The sequence below is a fragment of the Monodelphis domestica genome, chromosome 1, assembly GCF_027887165.1.
Source record: "Monodelphis domestica isolate mMonDom1 chromosome 1, mMonDom1.pri, whole genome shotgun sequence".
Lineage (NCBI taxonomy): Eukaryota > Metazoa > Chordata > Mammalia > Didelphimorphia > Didelphidae > Monodelphis > Monodelphis domestica.
The window spans coordinates 650,739,967-650,763,115 of record NC_077227.1 but is presented as its reverse complement, the minus strand read 5'-3'; the positions used below and the strand labels follow the sequence as shown (position 1 = coordinate 650,763,115).

Below are 23,149 nucleotides of genomic sequence, written 5' to 3'. Positions count from 1 at the left end.
ACATGTAGAGAAGTTACTTTTAGCAGAGATTCTCAGAATTTAGTTAGAAGAAACCTGTGACCTTCTAGTCCAACACATACCTGAAAAAGAATCCCTACTACAACACACTTAACAATAACAACCCTTACCCGAAGACCTCCAATAAGGAGAAATCCACTGCTTCATAAGGTAGCCCATTCCACTTTTGCACAAGTCTAATTGGTATATTTTCCTGGTATCTTAAGAACTTTAATCTCTTGGGGCAGCTCAGTGGGTCAGTGGATTGAGGGCCAGGCCTAGGGATGGGAGGTTGTAGGTTCACATCTGGCCTCAGATACTTCCTAGCTGTGTGACCCTGGGCAAGTCACTTAACCCCCATTGCCTAGCCCTAACTGCTCTTCTGCCTTGGAACCAATACACAGTATTGATTCAAAGATGGAAGGTAAGGGTTTCTTTGTTTTAAAGAACTTTAAATCTCTTGCTCCTAGTTCTTCCCTCTAGAACCAAACAAAATAGCTATTAACTCTTATTCATTGACTTGAGAGTAGGAGTAGAAAAATCAGGTAATAGAGGCGGCCAGAATTGAAGACAAGCAGGCTGTGAAGAGCCAAAAGGGTTTCAAAGACAGAGGGAAATGTATATCTTGTTGAACTAATTTTTTTCCTTTTTATTTTATTTCCAAATATAGAAAATAAATATTCAGGAGTACTTCCTTGGAAACAAGATAAAAAAGAATACAGTGACTGAAACAGGTTTGTCATTGCATGATAATTTAATAGTAAGAATGGAATTTATCTTAAAGTACATGTTTAAATAGTAATTATTTCCAGGATGGTCTCAGAGACTTGAAAGTTTTTAAATACTAAAGCTCTAAATTATTAGAAATTATTTCTTAGGGGGCAGTTGGGTGGTTCAGTGGATTAAGTAAGAGCCAGGCCTAGAGACAGGAGGTGCTAGGTTCAAATCTGGCCTCAGACACTTCCTAGCTCTGTGACCTGGGCAAGTCACTTAACCCCCACTGCCTAGCCCTTACCACTCTTCTGCCTTGGAACCAATACACAGTATTGATTCCAAGACGGAAGGTAAGGGTTTAAAAAAAAAAGAAGTTATTTCTTAGATTCTTTTCTTTTATTATTCTGTGCTTTGGTAAATACCATTTTCTTCCTCCGCCTGTTTTTCTCAAGAAACTACATATGGAAATTTGCATGTATATACACATATACAAAAATTCCGAAGGCAACTTGTGAAAATTTCGCTAAGTTCCCTAGTGAATATTTTATTCAGAAAAACCCAAAACATTTCAAAAGAACATTTTTAGTTTTAGTATGAAAAGTTGAAAATATTTTCCAAATGAAAATAAAGAATATAAAAATCTTATATGACAATTTTTTAATGCAAAAGTTTTTCAAAGAAGTGAATTTAAAATGTACTATATGTTGACCAATAAAAGTAAACCTCTTACGTCTTATGTCCAATATTAAAATTTTCTTTCAGAAATATGTTAATGAAAATTTAGAAGGAAGTTTAGAAGCCATTTTTTCAAATTTTGAGTTTCTAAATTACTTGAAAACTTTCTTTTATAACTGTATTATCAGTTCCTTTACTTACTTCATTCTTATATTACTCCATAGAAAAAGAAGAAAAGGAAAATGAAATATTCAAAGAGAATTCAAAGGAGGCAAGTGAAAAATGTCGAGTTTCATTTCTTGCTACTTACTGACAGTGAGGCCACTGAACTAAGGATTTAATTGACTCTATATTTCTATTATTAACCATTGTTTATTTAGATTAGGGCAGTATTTTTAATGACTGTTACTAAGAACAATGTAAACCATTGGTTTTATGTCTTCTTAATGAAGTTATTGTTGTTTTTCTTTGCTTCTTTTAAAAAAGCTACCTACTAGCATAATTTCATTCATTTTTTAAAAATCTATAATAAAAGCCAACGAAAGTTGAATTTAGGAAGTCCTAGCATTGTCAGTTCTGTACTCGGCTTTTATCTGTTAAAAGAATATTACAAACAACTTAAATTAATGAAATCTTTTTTTTTTAATCCCTTTAAGAATCAAATCATTTATATTCCTTGACACTCTTTCCTGCATATAAGACAGACTTTTAAGTTATAGGTCACCTAGTAACTATCAAGTTACCTGTGATTTAACATATCAGCCTGAAGTGCCCATTTCCAGCCTTGAAGAGATGGTCTGTCCATATCATGCAATGTGCCCTAATATTCTCCATGGGATTCCTGAGTTTTTCCCTGATATTTCAGCTCTATAAGTGACCACTGCAAATAATTTACCAATTAATGTTTTTTGCCCTAAATGTTAACTGATCTTCCTTTTAACCCCTTAATTACTGGCTTGGAAAAAGAAAAAGACTATTTGGAGGGAAGTGCCAGTCTTCAAATGTGGGTCCAGGCAAATGAATTTCCTAGAGTTTGTGTGAATATTTTGACTTTGGCACTTTATTAGAACTGAATTAATATCATAAAAGAAAGTAGAAAAAAGACTAATGGGATGAAATTGCCTACTTTAATGGAAATTTTGTCTTGGGAACAATTTTTTCTGCTAAGATTTTTGAATTTAACCAACTTAGAAGCAGAAGATTAGAAAAAATGGGCTACTAGAAGCATGATCGCTGTTAGCAATGAGAAATGGCAAAAAGCTGACAATCTGCTATCCAGGACAGAAATAAAATCTAAAATGGATACAGAAAAAGAACCACATGGCCAGTTATGGTGACAAGCAGACTGGCAAGTCTCAAAAACCTATCAGAAGGAGGCACCTTGGTAGCTCAGTGAATTGAGAGCCAGGTGTAGAGTTGGGAGGATCTAGGTTCAAATTTGATCTCAGACACTTCCCAGCTGTGTGACCCTGGCCAAGTCACTTGACCCCCCCCCCACTGCCTAGCCCTTACCACTCTTCTGCCTTGGAGCCAATACACAGTGTTGATTCCAAGACGGAAGGTAAGGGTTTAAAAAAAAAAAAGAAAACCTATCAGGGCTTCCATGTGTTGTTTGAAGTGGGGAGTGTTGAAGGAAAATTTGAGGGAAAAGGTAGGGAAAGGAAGGGAAGAAAGGTAGCTCAGGGGAGGAGGGTCCCGTTCCACCCCCCACCCCCCACCCCATAGGGAAATTGACCAGGCTTTCTTAACTATACTATAACTAGGCCAGGGAATTAAATTAAATCAAGCCAGACTCTAGGGATAGTTAGTTTCATTTGGGCTAGGAAAATAAAGGTTTGGGAAAGCTAGAGAAAATTAGATATCCAGTGGCTATGCAGGGACCAAAGGCTCTTTCTCAGGAAAAGACCCCTCTGGAGAAAAGGACCCCCAAACCCACACTTCTCTCTTTTACATCTTCTCAGACACCTTCCACAAAGGAAGTGGGATGTGTCTTAGGAAGCTGAGATAGCAAGTCCTGGAAGATGTAGTCTCCCAGGGTTCAGAGCCATTTTAAAATGCGCAAGAGAGAGATGTTTAGTCCAGATCTTTGAGGTCATCAGTGTAAAAAATCTCTCAATACAAAAACACCTTCCCCAATGCAGTTCTACACATCGGTCATATTTTACTGAGTTTCACAAAGAAATGAAGTGATTTTATTCATGAAGTGGTAGAGCAGGTGTGTTTACTACCTACAAAGATGGCATTCTATCCACCAAGCTTAATAGTTATTATAATAATTGATGTTCATGGGATAAACCTGAGGAATCAGAAAAAATATTAAATTTAGGTTTAATATAATTTCTTTTTTTAAGGTCAAAAATTCTATTTTAGAAGTTTAGAAAGATTTCTGTCTTGAAGAGGCAAATTTCACTTAATGTGAAATGGATATATAGTACTAATTACACAGAGCATTTCCTCACAATTCTGTGAGGTAAGTAATAGAAACATTTTTATCCCCATTTTAAATATGAGGAAATCTTGTGGGAGGACAGAGACAAGAGTTGTACAAAATCCTTAATGGTCTAGAGTCTGCATCATTGGTAGTTAATTCCAAGTCAAAGAGATAATACGTCCATAAGTAGTAGATACTTTAAAATATGGATTTTCCAGGGAAGGGGGAATTAGGAGGGATATGGAGCCAAGATGGCAGAGTAAAGGCAGCAATCCAGCCAAACTCTCTCAACATTCTCCTCCAAACAACTTTACAATAACCCTTAAAGTGAAACAGAGCCAACAAAAGGTCAGGGTGAGATATGTTTCAAGACTAAGACAATTTAGCAGGTTAGTAAATGAGGTCTGTGATATCAGAGGAGGAACCAGCCTCAAAGAGATCCCAAAATGAAAAGTCCCAGAAATATTATTACCAACTTCCAGAGTTTCCAGGTCAAGGAGAAAATATTGCAGGCAGCGAGAAGGGCACAATTTTAAATTGTGAAGCACCAATCGGTATTACATAAGATTTAGCAGCTTCCACATTAAAGGAATGAAGGCCTTGAAATACAGTCTTCCAGAAGGTAAAGGAAACTAGGATAATAACCAAGAACAATTACCCCAAAAAAAACAAGTATAATACTTGGGAGTGGGAGTGGGGCTGGGGGGAAAGGTAAGATTAAATTGTTTACATTACTACATGGGAAGATGATACTTTTAACTCCTAAGAACTTTATCATTATTAGAGTATTTGGAATATACCTAGATAGAGGACTTAGATATGAGTTAATTTTGATGGGATAATCTCAGAAAAAAATGGAGTGAGGAGAGATGCACTGGGAGATGGAGAAAAGGAGAGGTTAAACACACCCATAAAATGGAAGCAGATAGAATGGATTAGAATCCATCAATATATTTACAAGAGACACTTGAAAGAGAAAGACATATCAAGTTAAAATATGGAACTGGAGTTGAATCTATTATACATCCGCTGAAGTAAAAAAAGGCAGACAGTAATCATTATCTCAAGACAAAGCAAAAGCCAAAATAGGATTACTTAAAAGAGGTGATCAGGGAAATTATATTTTTCTAAAATGTACCTTAGACAATGAAGTAATAAAAATTTTTATAGTTAAATTTCCTTCATAAAAGCCTCATTTCCCAAACGTAGAGAAAAGAGTCAAATTTATAAAAAGAGCCATTCCCAATTGATAAATCACTATTGATTAAAGAAATGCAAATTAAACCAACTCTGAGGCATCAACTACACCTATCAGAATTAACAAATCCTGGAAAGTATGTGGGGAAAATAGGTAAAGTAATGAACTGTTGGTAAAGTTGTTAACTGGTCCAAACATTCTAGAGAACAATTTGGAACTATACCCAAAAGGCTATAAAACTGCATACCTTTTGACCCAGAAATATCTATTAAGCCTGAATCCCGAAAAGATAAAAGGACTATATGTACAAAAATATTTATTGCAGCTTTTTTTTGTTGTGGCAAAGAATTGAACTTTGAGGTGATACCCATCATTTGAGGAATCATTGAGCAAGCTGTGGTAAATGATTACAATATTATGTGCTACAACAGAGGTTTCAGAAAATCCTGGGAAAGCATATAAACTGATACAAAGCATAAGTGAAAAGAACCAGGAGATGATTATACACAGAAACAATAATATAACAATGATTAACAGTGAAAGACTTAGCTATTCTGATCAATACAGTGATTCAAGACAGTTCTGAAAGATCATGATGAAAAATGCTCTCCACCTCCAGAGAAAGCCATTGAACTCTTAAGTACAATTTGAAATATAATTTTCTCACTTTTTTCCTTGATTTTTTTTTGCAACATGGCCAGCATAAAAGACTATTTTGTAGTATTTCACATACATAATTGATATATTGCTTGCCTTCTCTGTGTGTTGGAAAGAAGCTTGAGGGAAAGAAATTTGGGGACTCGGAATTTTTTTAGGATTACAAATGATTTCATGAAAAGGTAAAATGAGTACTTTCAAGTTTAGTAGGCTTATATGACCCAAAAACTAATAATAAAAAACACAGTAAAATTCAGAGCCAGGACTTAAACTTTGGTCAGATGACTTCAAAACTATTTATCTACTACATGTCACAATACTTCTAATATAAAAAGATACATTCATATGTGAGCTTACATTCATTTTGTACAACTCTACCTTTGGAATTGTACAGAATGCCTGATAAGGAAAGCCCCTGTAACAATTCAGATCAAAAACTATTATGAAATTAAAAATCTTAAAAGAATTGCCAGGGACACTGAGGAATTATATGACCATGGTCTAGTAGCCAGTTTATTTCTGAGGCAGTACTTGAATCTAAGTTATCCTTCCTTCAAGGCCAGCCTGCTCTTCAAGGTCAACCTACTCTATCCACTATACAATAATTATCTCAAAAAAAAAGATATGTACTTTTATTGTATAATAAGTGCATTTAAAATACAGAAACTTTTCATAATATATAGAGAGACTATAAAAATGAAAACAGGGCTATAAATGAATTTGCTAGTTTTTCTCTTTCATAAACAATGATCTTTATTTAGTAAATAACTTCATGTATATTAATTATTTTCATATAGTCTGCATGTGTATGTGTACAAGGTTTTTGTTGGGGTAGGGATTTAGAAAATAATCAAAATGATTGAGCACACCATATAGCTTTAAAAACAGACTTATATCAGAATTATTCATCATTGCTATTAAAATGATTTCATTATTCTATATAAAACTTGCTTTTGCAATATGTATACTTGGCCAGATAAGAAATGTCTTTTGTGATGGGTTTTTTCTTTTATTTTTAAGATTCCGACTAAAAATATTGAAGGTCAGATGACTCCCTACTATGCTGTGTGGATGGGAAATGGTACCCCTTGTAGCTTGAGACAGAACCTCCCCAGATCAAGTATGGTGATGTACATCTGTCATCCTGAAGCAAAACATGAAATTCTTTCAGTAGCTGAAGTTACTACTTGTGAATATGAAGTTGTCATATTGACACCTCTGCTGTGCAATCATCCTAAATATAGGTAAGGTTTTTAGAGTTAATAGCATCATATCCATCAATCCTTGTAATATTTACTCAGCCCTTTGTACATAATGGCTTATATCCTTCTTGTTGTCTGGGTAGGTTCAGATCTTCCCCAGTGAATGACATATTTTGCCAATCACTCCCAGGATCACCCCTTAAGCCTCACAATCTGGTGCAGTTGGAACAGCAACAAGAAGTAATGAAGATCCCTTTTAGAAGAATTAAAGAGGTATAAAATATTTCTTGTCATTAATTAATGCTATTTTCTTCATTGATTTTAGTATTGTCTTAATATGCTCATGATCTCTAAAAGTCATTCTCTTTTATGACCTAAACTATATTGGTTTCAAATATGAAATTTAAATTTTTTTCCCCTTATTTCAACTTTCCTTTTTAATTTCATTCATTTCTACTTTCCCTTTACTACTACTACAGAGCTTCAAAGTATTTTAAATTTTGTAAACCTCTTAATCAGTTCAGTTCCTTTAAAGTTCCACTTTTAGCTTCAGATACAAGCCACACTTTTCCCATGCTTCCTGAGCCTTAAGGCACTAAATGGATTTTAACAGATCATTAAAATATCATTTCAACATGCCACAATAATATATTTATTTGCTTTTTGAAAGAAAATGTGGGCGCTCTTTTTTTATTCAATGACCAACAATGTCACTCTGGAAGGAGGAAAAAATGATTTAAAACATGATATTAAGAGTTTCCATTCCAAATGAAATCCAGGCCTATCTTCCTAGTAGTATTTGTAGTATTAGAGTATTAGACTTAGATTGAAAAATGTCTATGTTTGAAGCCCAGCTTTGCTACTTCTACTTTGTGACCTTGGGCCCATCACCCTGGAATTTTGTTTTCTTATCTATAAAATTAGGAGATAGAATTAGATCTCTTCCATATCCTATGATCTATTGTTATAACTGTTACTGACATACCTATAGTTAACTTTAGTCAAGATGCTGGGCAAAATCCAACTTTCTTGTATTTTCTTTTTCTTTTTTTAACCCTTATCTTCCATCTTAGAATCAATACTGAGTATTGGTTCCAAGGCAGAAGAGTGGTATGGGCTAGGCAATGGGGTTTAAGTGACTTGCCCAGGATCACACAGCTAAGAAATGTCTGAGGCCAGATTTGAACCTAGCACCTCCTGTCTATAGGCCTGGCTCTCAATCCACTGAGCCACCCAGCTGCCCCCTCTTATATTTTCTTCAAGGAAACAGCAGCATAATTTTAAGCGTTATTATACATTTCCCATTTCAGTAAATGAAGTTGAAATTGTGTGATCTAATGTTTTGAAAATATTTTTCCTGGCATAACATTTCACAAATCCTAAATATGAATATTTCTTGAATAATAGGCTAGATTCTGTGGTTAAAACTTGATTTGAATTGCTGAAAGTTTTTAGTTTTAATTTGTAAAGTTCAGTTAGAGCTTCAAGCTTTAATACAGATAATTAAAATTCACATTCCCTTGCTCCCTCTCATGCCTCTAATTTTTCTTTTGCTTTCTTCCCTTCAACAAAAAATAAGAATATTTTATGTTCTCTGAGTTTTCTATGTGCTAACTAGTTATATACTTTGCCTTCATTTAGCAGTAAAAAAACTGTCTTGACACTTGGTGTTATGAAAGTGAAAACATTATTATAGAAATTTGAGCTTACTTCTCTTATTAGACTGAAATTTTATCTTCTGTCCTAAAGTAGCAATAACAACCCATGTTCATGTTCTATAAAGCACTGAAAATTTTTCAACAAATCATAGACATGATCAGATCCATACATAAGGAAGATTAATACAGCAATGTGGGTAGTGAGTCAAGGAAAGAGAATCTTGAGTAACAGAAGACCAATTTAGGAGGCATACTAATATTCTGAGTAGGTTATGATAATGAGAAACTTGATGAATTAGTGATAGTAAAAATTAAAAGTCAATTTCAATAAACATTTATTAAATGCCTACTCTGTACCAAGCACTCTACTAAAGAAAATCTCTGCTCTCAAGTTGCTTGTAACCTTATGGTGGAAGACAACACAGAAAAAGGAAGCTGGAAAGCAGAGCGGTTGGAAACATTTCCATCAGGCAGTACCTTGCTTACACTAGGGCTTCATGGTCTGTGGAGCTCAAACAAAGCAGAACTATAGATGGAAAGTGGAGAGTAGTAGATTCTAAAAATATTTTAGAAACCAAATCACTTTAATAATTTGATTTCTACTTTTTCTTATACACATGGATCTCTTCTCTTACTACTTTCCATTTGCCTTTATCTCCTGTTCTTAAACTGTTCTTCAGAGAGGCAGTTATCATTGGCAATATAGAGAAATAAAGAGACAATAAGACCATGAGATCATAGAACTGGATGGGACATTAAAGGCCAACTTCCTCATTTTATAGATAAGATTGAGACTCAGAGAGTTAGATCACTTAACTGAAGTTACATGAGGAGTATGTGGTCTCAGAGGCAGGATATGAATCCAAGTAATCTTATTGTCTTCTCTCTGTGCAATAATAATTCTTTTAAGAGTATGTTTGAATAAGCATTTTTCTTTATATAAAAAGGAAGCAATACTAAAAGACATGAGATTTGAAATCAGAGCTGTGACTAGTCTTGACCCTATAGGACTAACAGTGACATAGATGTCCTTCCTCCAAAAAGAGAGGTGGTGGATCCCTGGTGTAGAAATAGACAGTATATTGCTAGATAGGATCATTATGTCAAGTTGATTTTGTTAAACAATACTAATTTGTTTCAAGAGAAGATTCTTTGCAGAGTCAAGCTTATTGAGAAATAACAGAAATTGTTGGTTAGAGGAGTAGCATAAGACATTAGTTTAACATATTTAAAGTGTACATTTGAAATCCTTAAAGATCCATGTGTTCAACTTCAGGAAGAAGTGCATTCTGGTAAAGAAGACAAATTTACCTTCGTCCCAAAACCAGTTGCTCTTGGCACTCATCAACTACTCACTGTTGGGACAACGCACATCTCCAAACTGACTGATGACCAACTTATAAAGGAATTTCTTAGTGGCTCTTATTGTTTTCATGGGGTGAGAAATGAATTATCTATTTAATTTTTTAGTGACTTGATAATTGTATATTGACAAGATTAAAAATTGGAGGAAATGCTTGTCTTTTTAAGAAACAATTTTCTTTCTTTTTTTAAACCCTTACCTTCTCTTAGAATCTCTACTGTGTACTGATTCCAAAGCAGAAGATTGGTAAGGGCTAGGGAATGTGGGTTAAGTGGCTTACACAGCTCACTCAGCTAGGAAGTGTCTAAAGTCAAATTTGAACCCAGAACCTCCTGGTCTCTAGGCCTGGCTTTCAATCTACTGAACCACCTTGCACAATTTTCATGGAAACATCCAACCAGAATTTCTTAAATTTAAATTTGCTAATAGCCACAAAATAACCTGAATGTGTTATGTTTGTGCTAATTCTTATTTTAAGGAATAATCAATTACTTTGAAAAATTATATATAATCTAGAGCAGCTCCTATAGTTGATACAAATCACAGTTTATTTTTTTGTCTAAATTTAAATGGAAAAAATTGATGTTGTCTAGCTTCAAGCTTATAAAGGATAAAGAAGGAAGTATTTAGGTGGACTTTTAAAAAAAATTTCCTGAAATATTCTACTTCATCACCTAAATTAGTTTGTACTTAGTTATTGAAATAGCAGCTTCATTTTATGTATTCCTACTGACACAGTGGTAAAAACAAGAAGAAAATGGGGAAATGCATTCTGTTTTTAAATTGCTAATATTTCCATTTTGAACTATATTTTCTTTGTCTGTATTCATATCCTTTATATCATCACCATAATCAAAAAACATCTGTTGAACATCTCTTCTGCAGTATAAGTAGAATTGATTTCACTATTATTTCTTACTTGTACTGAAAACCCCCTGAAACTGTCACTAATGTTTTGTTTTTTATTATCCTTAGGGTGTAGGTTGGTGGAAATACGAATTTTGTTATGGTAAACATGTACATCAGTACCATGAGGTATGGAATAATATTTATATTATTATACTATTCAATAAATCTTAGTAAACTAAGCTAGTTACTCTGAAAATAGATCTATTATATCCTATAACTTATGACAAAAATAATTATAATTAAGCTATAGTTAAATATTTGTAAAATATTATAGTTACTAATACTTTTGCAAAATAGCCTCATTTTAAAAAATGAAAATAAGTTCTTAAATTAGTCATTATTCCTTCTTTTCCTTCAATTAATAGTCATTCACTAAACATCCACTTTGTGCCGACTACTTTTTTAAGCATTGGGAATACAATGACCCCCCCCAAAAAAATCCCAACAATCACTGTTCTCAAAAAGCTTGCATTATGTTACATCATAGAATAAAACATTGAAAGATAGGTTGATTGATATAATATTTTAAAAGGGTTTATATTGTGCAAGAACAAAGAAGACCAACTTAGCTGAATCACAGAATAAAGGAAGCAAAATAAATGCATAAGAAGGATAGAACAATAAGTTGGAGCCAGGCTCTAAAGGGCTTTAAAAATCAAACCAAGGATTTATAATTTTATTCTGTAGACAATAAGGAGCCACTAGAATTTGAGTAGGGGCCTAAAAAATAAGTATTCATAGAAAATGCTGTTCTGAACTCAAAATCCTTTAGGTAACAGCTTTTTATGTTCCACTTTTTATGTTTTATAGTATTTCCTCTTTGGAACTTTTGTGGTAATAATAAGATAAAAAGATCCAATTTTAATTAATGAGGGAAAATGTGGTATGGAGAGAAAATCCTTTTCTGATGATAGGAATAGGGTAAGAAAGAAAGAGAGCCTGTAAATGAGAGGTCCTGGGTTCAAATCTGTTCTCAGACACTTTGTATATGTGTGACCCTGGGCAAGTCACTTAACCCCTATTGCCTAGCCCGTACTGCTCTTCGGCCTTGGAACCAACTTAGTGTCAATTCTAAGACAGAAGGGAAAAGTTTTTTTGTTGGTTTGTTTATTTGTTTTTTAAAGAAAGAAGGAAAGAGGAAGGAAGAGAAAGAATGGAAAGATTATGGGATCATTGAGCCATCTATTGAAAAAAAAAACAGAAAAAAGGCCAGAAAGAAACTTAGATAAGTAGGATAGCTTTGAGAGCTATAGGTTGAATTTATTATATGCTTTCCAAGAAAAGCAAGGTGTACATTCATATATAGTCCTCGGTTTTATGTTCCATGTATATGAAAATGCCCGTTTTATTTTATTTGATATTAAATTCATAAATTTTTAAAGGAATTAAAAGAAGCCACCTTACTTTCATCCTCTTAATTTTAGAAAAGACAATATTCAAATCATCCCAGACAATTAAGGCATTCTTTAACCTGGTACTTTTTATTAAATTATCCATTAAATTGACAAATATGTGCTTATTAAAGTACTAAAATAATACAAAGCAGTGTACTTAAGTGACAAAAAGGAATGTAGACAGTAAATAATAGAGAAGTTAGAGAATGGGACATGAAAGTGTCCTGGATCAATTAGGGAAGGTATTACAGAGGATATGGGACTGGAACTGAAATGTCAGGGATAGATAGAATTTGGATAAGTAGACTGTTGTACAAAGGATATTCAGAGAGAGGTGAACAAAGTTCGCAAAATATTGACATTGTAAATGGCTATGACATGTTCAGTGAATGGTATGGAAACTAATCTGGTGGGTACCTGAAACAGTAGTTGCAGATAAAATTGGAAAATTTGGCCAAGACCAAGTTATCAAGGGCTCTGATTTACAGGCTCAGTAATCTGAACTTTATTCTTTAGGAGGAAACTATTGAAAATGTTTGACTAGAAAAGGAGCATGATTAAATCGAGTATCTTAAGAAGACTAGACTGGCAACATAAATAATTTTATTTCCTAATGTAAAGGGTGAAATTATGGTTGAGACTGAAAAAATCTAAATTTAAGTGGTCGCCAAGGGAAATCCCAAATAATAAAATACCCAAGTCAACTGTCAAATTTTATGGTGATTTAATTATAACAAGAGGAAGAAAAAATATTAGAGGAAGAGAGAGAGAGGGAGAGAAGGTAAGAAGTTTAACTCAGAAACCTCTCTGACTCAGGCTGAGCCAAAGCGGGAGTTTAAGGCCCTGGAGAGCCAAGGCAGAGAAAGGGTCAGTCCTTAGCACTCCCGTGACCGGTCTGAAGGAAAGCTGTCTGCCGGGGCTCCTCCAAGCTCAAGCTCCAGGATCGAACTGAATTCTAGCCCTTTCCAGAGGAAGTCACGAGAGCTCCAGAGACTGTTCTCTACATCACTTCCTGCATCTCACATGTACCAATGGTGGCTCAAACTTGACTTAGGACAGCCCAGAGGTCTGTCCTTTTTTTGCACATGTCTGTTGAAGGCCATTTTCTCAGATAATTAAATCTTGAGTTTGATGCAGACCTTCCTAATCTTGTTAAACTAAGAAGGGAGGAGAAATGTAGTTTCCAAGACCTGATTCTGTTATTCTAAGTATCTCTATTGTTATTGATCAGGAAATAGCTTAATCAGATCTTCTAAAGAATGGTCTGATTAGGGTGGAATAGTTTTGAAATTCACACTAACAGTTGTAAGTAGTCAAAAGTGGAACAAGCTGCTTCAGGAGTTAATGTCCCCCACCCCATTTCACCCCACCCCCACCCCCCACCACTGCTGACATTTGAATTCTTCAAACCAGTGCTGGATAATCACTTTGAGGTTTGTAGTGAAAGGCTTATGGCATTTAAAAGAGTGGGTGCCATAAACTGTTATAATTAAAATGGTTGGATCATAAACTATAGTGATTAAATAGTGGAAGATATAAATTGTAGTAGATATAAGAGTGGGTGAGTAAATTGTGATCTCAGAAAATATGTTTTCACTACAGTGTCTTGTTTTAAATCAAATATAAGGTGGTCGCCAGGTAAATATTCCCAATTATGAATATACCCAAGTCAACTGAGTTTTATAGAGAATTTAATTAATAATACAATGAGGAATCAAAGAGAGAGAAAGAAGGAAGGAAGGGAGGAAGGGAGGGAGGGAGGAAGGAAGAAAGGGAGGAAGGGAGGGAGGGAGGGAGGTAGGGAGTGGCTGTCCCAGGCAGCCCTGGCCAACCCAGGCCTAAGCCCTAAAAGAAAAGATCAGTTAGTCCTTAATCACTAACCATAAGATCTGTTCAAGCGAGGATTCAGGGAGACAGAGTCTCCCCAGAGGGAGTTCCAGCCAGAGTCAGCCTCCCTTGAGAGACCTCCTTAGAGATTGTCCTTCTCTCAACAACCTCCTTAGAGACTGTCTCTCAAGAGACTGTCTTTTTCAACAGACTGTCCTTTTCTTATATAGGGGATTTTCTCCTATGTCACCTCCCCTAAGTTCTTCCATCTACCAATCACAGTAGACGTTTTCCAAAGGACAGGCCATTCTGAATTCACACCAGAGTAGACTAATCCTTTTAGTAATCCACACCTGAGTAGGCTAGAATCTCTGAGTAAGTTTTTTCTTCTTTGCAACTTGTAAATTCACAAGTTGCCTGACCTTTATAGGTACTTAGCACCCCTTTGTATTAATTCTAAAAATAGGCATGGCTTAAGTATTTTTCATTGTTCAGCAAGGAGTTTTCTCCCCTAAAGCAGGCTTAAGTACGGGTGGAGTAGAGGTCTTCACATTTTTTATCTAAGTAGAGTTTTCACTGTCCAAATGGGGAATGGTCCCAATAGAGAATTGTCCCAATGGAGAATTCCCCAATGGGGAATTTTTTAACATTCACAAGTCTGAGAAATTTCAAGATTCACAGGCTTCTTTTTAAGTTCTGGGCTATAACACTGCCCACTAAATTCCCTTTCAACTCCAAAATTCTGTGATCAAGCCTACAGGAGAGTTGGAAGGGAAAGGGGTCACATAAGAGGCAGTTGCTATTGTTAAGGTTGATAGAAATCAGTTGTAATTAAATGGTGTTTTGTAATTTACTGAGCCTTTATATTAATTGTATCTGTCATTTGATCCTTAAAACTGTAGATTGTTCCCGTAAGAGAATGATTTCCCCAAAATAACACATTTAGAGAGTGACAGAGCCCTTTGCTTTTTTCTTACTACACTACAGCTTCTTACATGACAAAGGTAGAGTCAGATGCTAGAGATCTTTCAAGGAAAGTAATGGTACTTGTAGATATTGAAGAAGATGGAAAATAAAGAAGTCAGAGAATTGTTTGTAGTCTGGGTGACTAGGAGACTGGCAGTACCATTAATGAAAAAATAATTCAAAAGGTACAACTGATTCTGAGTGAGTTGGTAAATTCTGATTGCATTAAATCTGAGGAATGGCAAGGTATTTAAATGTGTATATTCAGTAGGTAGTTGTAGATACAGGACTAATGGTCAAAGCACATTGGGAAGAGAGAGGTGAGAGTTTTCAATATAGATATGATATTTCAAACTGTAAAACTTGTTACAAGCATTTTCCCATTTTTTAGGATAAGGAAGTTGGAAAAACATCTGTGATTGTGGGAACATGGAACAAAGAAGAGCATATTGAATGGGCAAAGAAGAATACTGCCAGAGCCTATCATCTCCGTGACGATGGTACACAAATAGTTAGGTAAAATCCAATTCTATTAACCTGAGTAAATATTTTATTTAGGAACAAAGAAAAATCAGAGAGTAATGTTAAAAATGTGAATGTTTTAATTTACAACTTCAAGATTTCTAATTTCTCTGTGAGGATATCACCTTATACTAGAATCAATAAGACAAAAAAATAGATATGTTACTGCTCTGGTGCTTTGGTAACTATACTTGTTTAGACTGGTTCCAAGGGAACTTCATTCTTAATACTAGTATTATAGAGGTTTCAATATATTTGGTACCTTTTCATCTTTAAAGAGAAGTTATCATGTAACTTAAATGATCTTCTTTGATTATAAGACTTAGTGACTTGGCTGTTATCCCTGGTTTCCAACTATAAGTTAAACATTAGTCTTTTGTCTTAGGACAAAGTTGGTAAGACATCTGATTTTGATTGCATTCTTTCTTTTGCCTCTCAAGCTCTAAAATTAACCTTTGAGGAGCTGATTATTATTGAGAAGCTCTAGTTTCTGAATGTACTGAATTTTCTGTCTAGAAACTCAGTTTTGTGGTCTCAAGAATATTAGCTATATGGAGCTCAGTGGATTGAGAAGCAAACCTAGGGACAGGAGGTCTGAATGCATATCTGACCTCAGACATTCCCTAGCTGTGTGAACTTTGGCAAGTCACTTAACCCATATTGCTCATCATGCTCTTCTGCCTTAGAACCAATATAGAGCATTGATTCTAAGATGGAAGGTAAGGATTTTAAAATATATACTAACTCAAGGCCTTTCAAGATTCTTTTGACTCTTAACTCTCATTGGGCTGCTATCCCACCAAGCTTCATGTCATTTGCAAATCTATGTTTTATCCAAGTCATTGATAAAATGTTAATTAAACATGACAAGGATAAACAAAAAACTCTGGGGTACTCTACTGAAGACCTCCTGCCATGCTGGTATTGAACCATTACTAGTTACTCCTTGAATCTAGCCATCTAACCCATCCTGAATCCATCTGATTGTATGATTGTCTATTCCATATCTTTCCATATTGTCCATGAGAATAGAATAAAATATTTGCCAGAAACTTTGCTAAAATCAAGGTAATCTAGGTTCATAGCATTCCCTTAATCTACTAGTTTAGTAATTCTGTCAAAAATGTGTATGAGGTTAATCTAGGAAGACTTCTTCTTGATGAGGCCATGATGACTTTTTGTAATCATTGCTTCCCTTTCTAGATGTTCAGTCATCTCTTTTATGAGTCATTCTAGAATTTTCTCAATAATCAAAAGCAAACTCACTGACCTATAGTTTGCACACTCAACTTTTTTGTTTTGAAAATCATAATAGTACTCTTCTGCATTCTTGTGCTGTCTCCCTTTTCCCATAATTAAAAAAAAAAACAAACAGTAATAGTGGTTTGGCATTTATATCTGCTAATTCTTTCAGGACCCAAAGATGTAGGTCCTCTGATTAGTGTGAATTTTAAAACTACTCCACCCTACTCAGACTGTATTTTAGAAGATTTGATTTAGCTATCTCCTGATTGTAACAATGAAGACACTCTAACAGAATCAGGAATGTCTTGTAGTACTTTACATTACTCCACCCTACTTAGACATACTTTAGGGGAAGACAAAGTTGTAATCTTCTAATTGAACAATGAAGGTACTTAGTTCTCACCTTATAGTGAAGCTAGAATTTTAAGCTAAGTCTATTTTTAGACCTTAATACAAAAAGGAGTTAAGTAACTATAAAGGTTAAATTAATCACAAAAAGGTCAAGTAACTAACAAAAGGTGAACTTAACAAAAAAGTGTGAAGTAACTCTAAAAGATGTATGGGCAATCCTGGAGAGAGCCTTTGATGTGATTGGTAGATGTGAAAATTTAGAGGAGACACAAGGGTGAAAGGTCTATAGATTTGGGATTTTTTTCATCTCTTAAAACATCTCTTAAAACATTTTCCCTGGAAAGTTGGATCTAGCTAATCACTTCCTGTGATCAGCTGGGCACCAGTTCAATCCTGGAACTCAGCGTAGAGGAGCTCACTCAGACAGCATCCTTGAGATGGTCTCATAGTGAGTGATAAGACTGACTTCCTTTTCCCTTGGGCTCAGGGAGGCCCCTTTGGCCAACTCCTGCCTGGCTCAGCCTAAGTCAGAGCAGTTTAAATTAACTCTTTTTTTCTCCCTCTCTCTTCTCCTTAATTCCTTCTCTATATATTAATTAAATCACCATAATTTCCAGCTGACTTGGGTATTTTATTATTTGGGATTTTCCCTGGCAACCAATTAATTTAGATTTTAAGTCACAACTATAAAATTATCCTTTACATTAGGTAGACAACCTGACTTCAATAATATCTTCTTAATGATCTTGTTCAGCTCCTTGCTAGTCATTTTATTATATCATTTCCAGTGTAAAGGTCATTCTCTTTCACAAAAAAAAGAAAAACCCTCAGAAACAGAATAAAAACTATTTGTCAATTGCTGTCATCTCATCCAACCCTTACTTCTTTTTTGGCTCTCCTTTTTCTCTCATAATAGCTTTTAAAAGTCCCTTTTTGTAGTTCTTGCTTTTGTTCACCAGTCTCAACTCATTGTGAACTTTTGCATTTTGTTTTTACAGAATCATACCACCCTCTTTTATACATTCATCTTCTGTTATCTGGCCTTGCTTCCATCTTCTGTACATTACTTTTTAAAATCTAAGTTAATGAATTCCTTTTGCATTCACATCAGTCTTTTCAAACAAATCCCATTTTTCCTCACTGGAATTGTTTCCCTATGAGGTTTCAAAAGTTTGTTCTTAAACATCTCCTATCTATCTTGGGCTGACTTCCCTGAGGCATTTTATTCCGTGGAATACTATCTATCTTTTCTCAACTTTCCCGTTATCTAGGATGCATGTCAAACCAAAAGGTATTTTTTTAAGTTCCCACTTCATATCTTTTGAACTGTGCCAAAATGTCTTCTCCTCTGTCATAAACTCTTAAGGAGTAGTCACTTCCCTCAAGGTTCTTATCATTTCCTTCTCAATAACTACTTCCTGTTAGTAAGAATCAGATCCAGACTTGTTGCACTCTCTACTTTTTAAAAGGTAAAATTAACACTGTAGTACTTAAATTATTATCCACCCTGTTTCTGGCAGAGAGAGAACGCTAGCAGATGATTAGATAATGGAAGTTAAGCATCATTATTATACCATGCTTCCATTCCCAGTTTGTTTCAAAAAACTATTCATTTCCTCTTTCCATCAAGGTAATCTGTATTATATTTTAGTTGACAAAAATCACTTCATTTTTCTCCAACTTTGGACCTTTACTCAAATACCCTCCTAAATACTTTCCCTGTCTAGTCTTTGGATTTTCTCATATTGGTATACCCTTTTAATAGACAGTGATTTGTGAAACAAATTAGATATATGTGCTCTAGAAGTGAACAAACATACTAGCATTTGGGTTTTTATAAATCCAGAGACTTCGACTACTGGCATAAAGACTCACTAACTATTCAGGGAAATCTGGGAAAACTGTAAAAAGGATCTGATAGAAATTATGTTTAGGCCAATTTCTCACATGATACATGACTAAATCAATACTTAGCCTTCATATAAGCAAGTTCATGTCATAAACAAGTTAAAGGAGCAAAGAAGGAAATGGATTTTACAGATGGATAAGGGAAGAGCTCTTGACTAAAATAAGAATAAAGAGGATCATAGGAGAGAAAAATGGACAGCTGTTATTACATAAAATTGGAAAGCTTTTGCACAGACAAAGCAATGCAGCTAAAATTAGAAAAGAAAGGAATTTCAACTAAGATGACAATATGATCAGGAGTATACAGCTCAGCTTTCACATAACTGCTCTAGGAAGAGTATAGAAAAACAACTCATGAATAAGAGATGATTATGAAGTCTAATAAAAAAGACAGTAAGCATTTCAGGTTCACATAAAGCGAGAGCCAGAAGCTTGCAGTCACTGTGAATCATGTCCAGTCAGAAAAGCCCAGCCTTAGAGCAATATATTGAAACCTTATAGGCTTGTGGGTTTGGGGTGAACAAGAAAAAAACTGAATCTAGTAGTAATTTACCTAAGGGTAAGAAGATGAAAACATAAACAAGGAGTAAGCCCTCAACACTAAGAGCCTATATTTTGTAATCTTCACTCTAGACAGGGATTGAGAGCATGAAAAACTCCAACCAGGAGCATAACAATCAGACTGTACCCTACATTTTTCTGTGCTTTAGGACTGAAAGTTTGCCACTCACTGACCTGAGCTACCCCTCAATTCCTTGAAGAACACAACACTCAGTACCCAAAAGAATCATTGACAGAACCCCAACTAAGAACCCAACAAGACCCCAACATTTCTTCAGAAGTACTAGAGTATCAATTCAAGAAAAATTAAGTAACTAGAAGACACATGTTAAAGAAATATTATGAATCCAAGGTTGACCAAAGCACAACCCCAGAAGAGGAGAATATAATTTCTCTCAGTAAAACCTCAAACAAAAACACAACTTGACAACAAAATCTACTAGAATTCCTAAAGGAATTGAAGCAAGAGCTAAGAATTATATTATGAATGAAATAGGAAGTCAATGGCAAAGACTCCATGAGACAAACAATATAAGAGCAAAAACAAGACTGAAAAAAATAATGTATATTGTCTCCTATCAAAAATAAATTGGAGAGATAATTAAAATCAGAATTCTTGAAAATCACTTTTTAAAGCCTAAATACCATATTCCAGGGAATCATGAATGGAAGCTACCCAGACTTAGGATCATAAGACAAAGTTAAAATGGAAATAATCCCAGACAAAACACCAAAATGAAAAATCTCAGGAACTTTATAGCCAAAACCCAGAACTTCAAAGGAAAAGAAAAAGTACTATAAGTAATTATAATAAGAGTTCAAGTAGCTAGGAGCCACAACCCAAGTAACACAATACTCTAATGGAGATGAGAACTTGGAATATGATATTCCAAAAGGCAAAAAGATAAAGGTGTACTACAAAGAATAAGTTACTGAACATAGCTAATAATCATAATGGACCTTTAATGAAAGAGGACTTCTAAGTATTCCTGCTAAGAATACTTGAGCTTAATATCAAATTTTTTTTAAACCCTTACCTTCCATCTTAGAATCAATACTTCTCTAAATATTTAAAGGAAAAGTTGATACAATCACCAGGATAAATGTAAAATTCTAATAATTAAGGACCGCAGTGTACCTATTTTAGAACAACAATAATAGCTAGCATTTGTTAAGTACATACTATGTGTCTGCTGCCATGAAATTAAAAGATGCTTGCCAGCAAAGGTCCAGATAGTCAAAGTCTTGATTTTGCCAGTAATAACATGTTGGACTATAAGGAAAACTGAGTGCCACAGAATTAATACTTTCTAATTATGGTTCTGAAGGAGACTTTTGAAAATTCCAACAAGGAGATCAAATTAATCAATACTTAAGGAAATTAGCTGATTATTCATTGGAAGGACAAATACTGAAGCTGAAAGTTTCTTTTGGCCACATAATGAGAAGACAGGGCTCACTAAAAAAGACTTTGATGTGAAAAAGGTTGAAAGGAAAAAGAGAGGGGGACTGCAAAGGATAACATGAATAGATGGTATTTTGAAAGCAATGAACATGAGTTTAAACAGACTTCAGGAGAGAATGGAAGACAGAAGGACTTAGCATGCTATGGTCCACACAAGGTCACATGTGAACAACTGTGCCAAGCACTAAGCTAAAAATTTTACAAATATTATTTAATCCTCATAACAATCCTAGGAGGGTAGGTGCTGCTATTATCCCTATTTTACAGAAGAGGAAATTGAGGCAAATATATTGAGGCAAATAAGTTATTTAACTTACCCATGACCATGTCTGAGGAGGAGAGTTGACCACGGGCAGGTCTTCTTGACTCCAGATCCAGCACTGTGCCATCCTAGCTACGTATACCTACCTAGACAAATGTGACAAAAAGATAAACAAAAAGGAAATTAAGGACCTCCATGGAATATTGGAAAAGCTAAATATCATGCTCTCAGGTAATAACTGAATGAAAATAGAAAGGAGAAACATTTCATGGTTCTTGGCACATTTACAAAAACTTTTATTTATTTTTTTAGGAGCCTTCCATCTTAGAATCAATACTATGTATTTGTTCCAAGGCAGAAGAGCAGTTAGGGCTAGGCAATGGGGATTAAGTGACTTGCCCAGGGTCACACAGCTGGGAAGTGTCTTGAACCTAGGATTTCCCATCTCTAGGCCTGGCTCTCAATCCACTGAGCTACCCAGCTGCCCTCTACAAAAACTTTTATTAAAAAATAAAAACTTCACAAAGAAAAGCAGAATATTAAATACATCCTTTATGGCTTACAGTACAATAAAAATTATGTTCAATAAAAGGCTTTTAAAAATATGTAAACATTTTTTGAGATTAACATTACTATAGAATCAGTGAATCAAAGAATGAATAATGGAAACAATAGATCATTTTATCAAAGAAAATTAGAAGAGTGAAGTGATAAAAGCAGAACTTTGACTATTCAACTAGAGCACTCCTTAAAGGAAAATTTTTACCTCAGAATGTTTTTATCAACAAAATAAAGAACAAATCAGTGATTTTGGCATTCATATTTTTTTTTTAACTTAGGGAAAAGGCCAATCAAACACAAAAATAGAAATTCTGAAAGGCAATAGAGATTCACAAAATTGAAAGCAAAAAAAGGAAAAAAACCAGTTAAATTTTCTAAAAAGATGAACTAGTTTACATTTAAAAAAGAAAAACTACTCTCAAAAATTGCAAATACTTAACAAATGAAGGAATAAAAAATTACTAGATACTGTTTGGTCCAATTAAATGCCAACACAACTGGCAATTTAAATAAAATAGATGAATATTTTTTAAAATATCAACTTTACTGAGTTCTCAAATAAAAAATAAGACTAGATAGATTTAAAAATGAATTCTATCAAACATTCAAAGAAAAACGTATTGCTTAGAATCCTACCAAATTTCTTCATTGATACAAAAGATGTACTTGATCATTAAACCATAAAGAGAAAACAGAAAAAAAAAACTGTAGACCAATATCTCTAATAAGTTCCAGCTCCAAAATTTTAAATTAGCAAAGAAGCTATAGCAGTATTTTTTTTAATAGCTTATATTAACTAGGTTTAATTTATACCAAGAATTCAGAGTTGAGTTAGGGAAAACTAAGCATAACCTACCATATTAAAGCAAAAACTGAATTTTTCAAATTATATTAGGAGGTACAAAAAAAAAAAGCATTTGATACAGCACTGATTCCTGTTAAGTACTCATAGGAATTAAACAGACCTTTCCTTAATAAGGCAAATAGAATCTATATAAATTCAATATATATAATTATATATAGTAGATATAAACTAATATTGAGAATAAAGCAATTTATTATCACTGCTATTACATGATATAGTTCTAGAAATGCTATTGAAACAAAACTTTTACTTTTTGCAGATAAGATGACCATGCATAGAGAAAACAATCAACTAAAAATTAAATAAAACTATAACTTCAGCAAAAAAAGTAGTATGTAAAATAAACTCCTAGAACTCATCAGCCTTTCTGTATGCTAAGAAAACCCAGGAGGAAGTAAAAAAGAAGTTTCATTCAAAA

General features: G+C 34.3%; 1 protein-coding gene across 3 annotated transcripts in view; it reads left to right on the top strand.

Annotated features, from left to right (window-relative positions):
- ERLEC1 (endoplasmic reticulum lectin 1) overlaps positions 1–23,149 on the top strand; it is a 49,034-nt gene that overhangs the window by 17,525 nt on the left and 8,360 nt on the right. For all 3 annotated transcript variants that reach the window (XM_056814022.1, XM_003339682.4, XM_056814023.1), the window contains 7 exons: positions 668–731; positions 1,611–1,657; positions 6,693–6,916; positions 7,018–7,147; positions 9,809–9,970; positions 10,871–10,930; positions 15,383–15,507. In XM_056814022.1, coding sequence (XP_056670000.1) covers positions 668–731; positions 1,611–1,657; positions 6,693–6,916; positions 7,018–7,147; positions 9,809–9,970; positions 10,871–10,930; positions 15,383–15,507 — 812 coding nt within the window. The remainder of the gene's footprint in view (positions 1–667; positions 732–1,610; positions 1,658–6,692; positions 6,917–7,017; positions 7,148–9,808; positions 9,971–10,870; positions 10,931–15,382; positions 15,508–23,149) is intronic.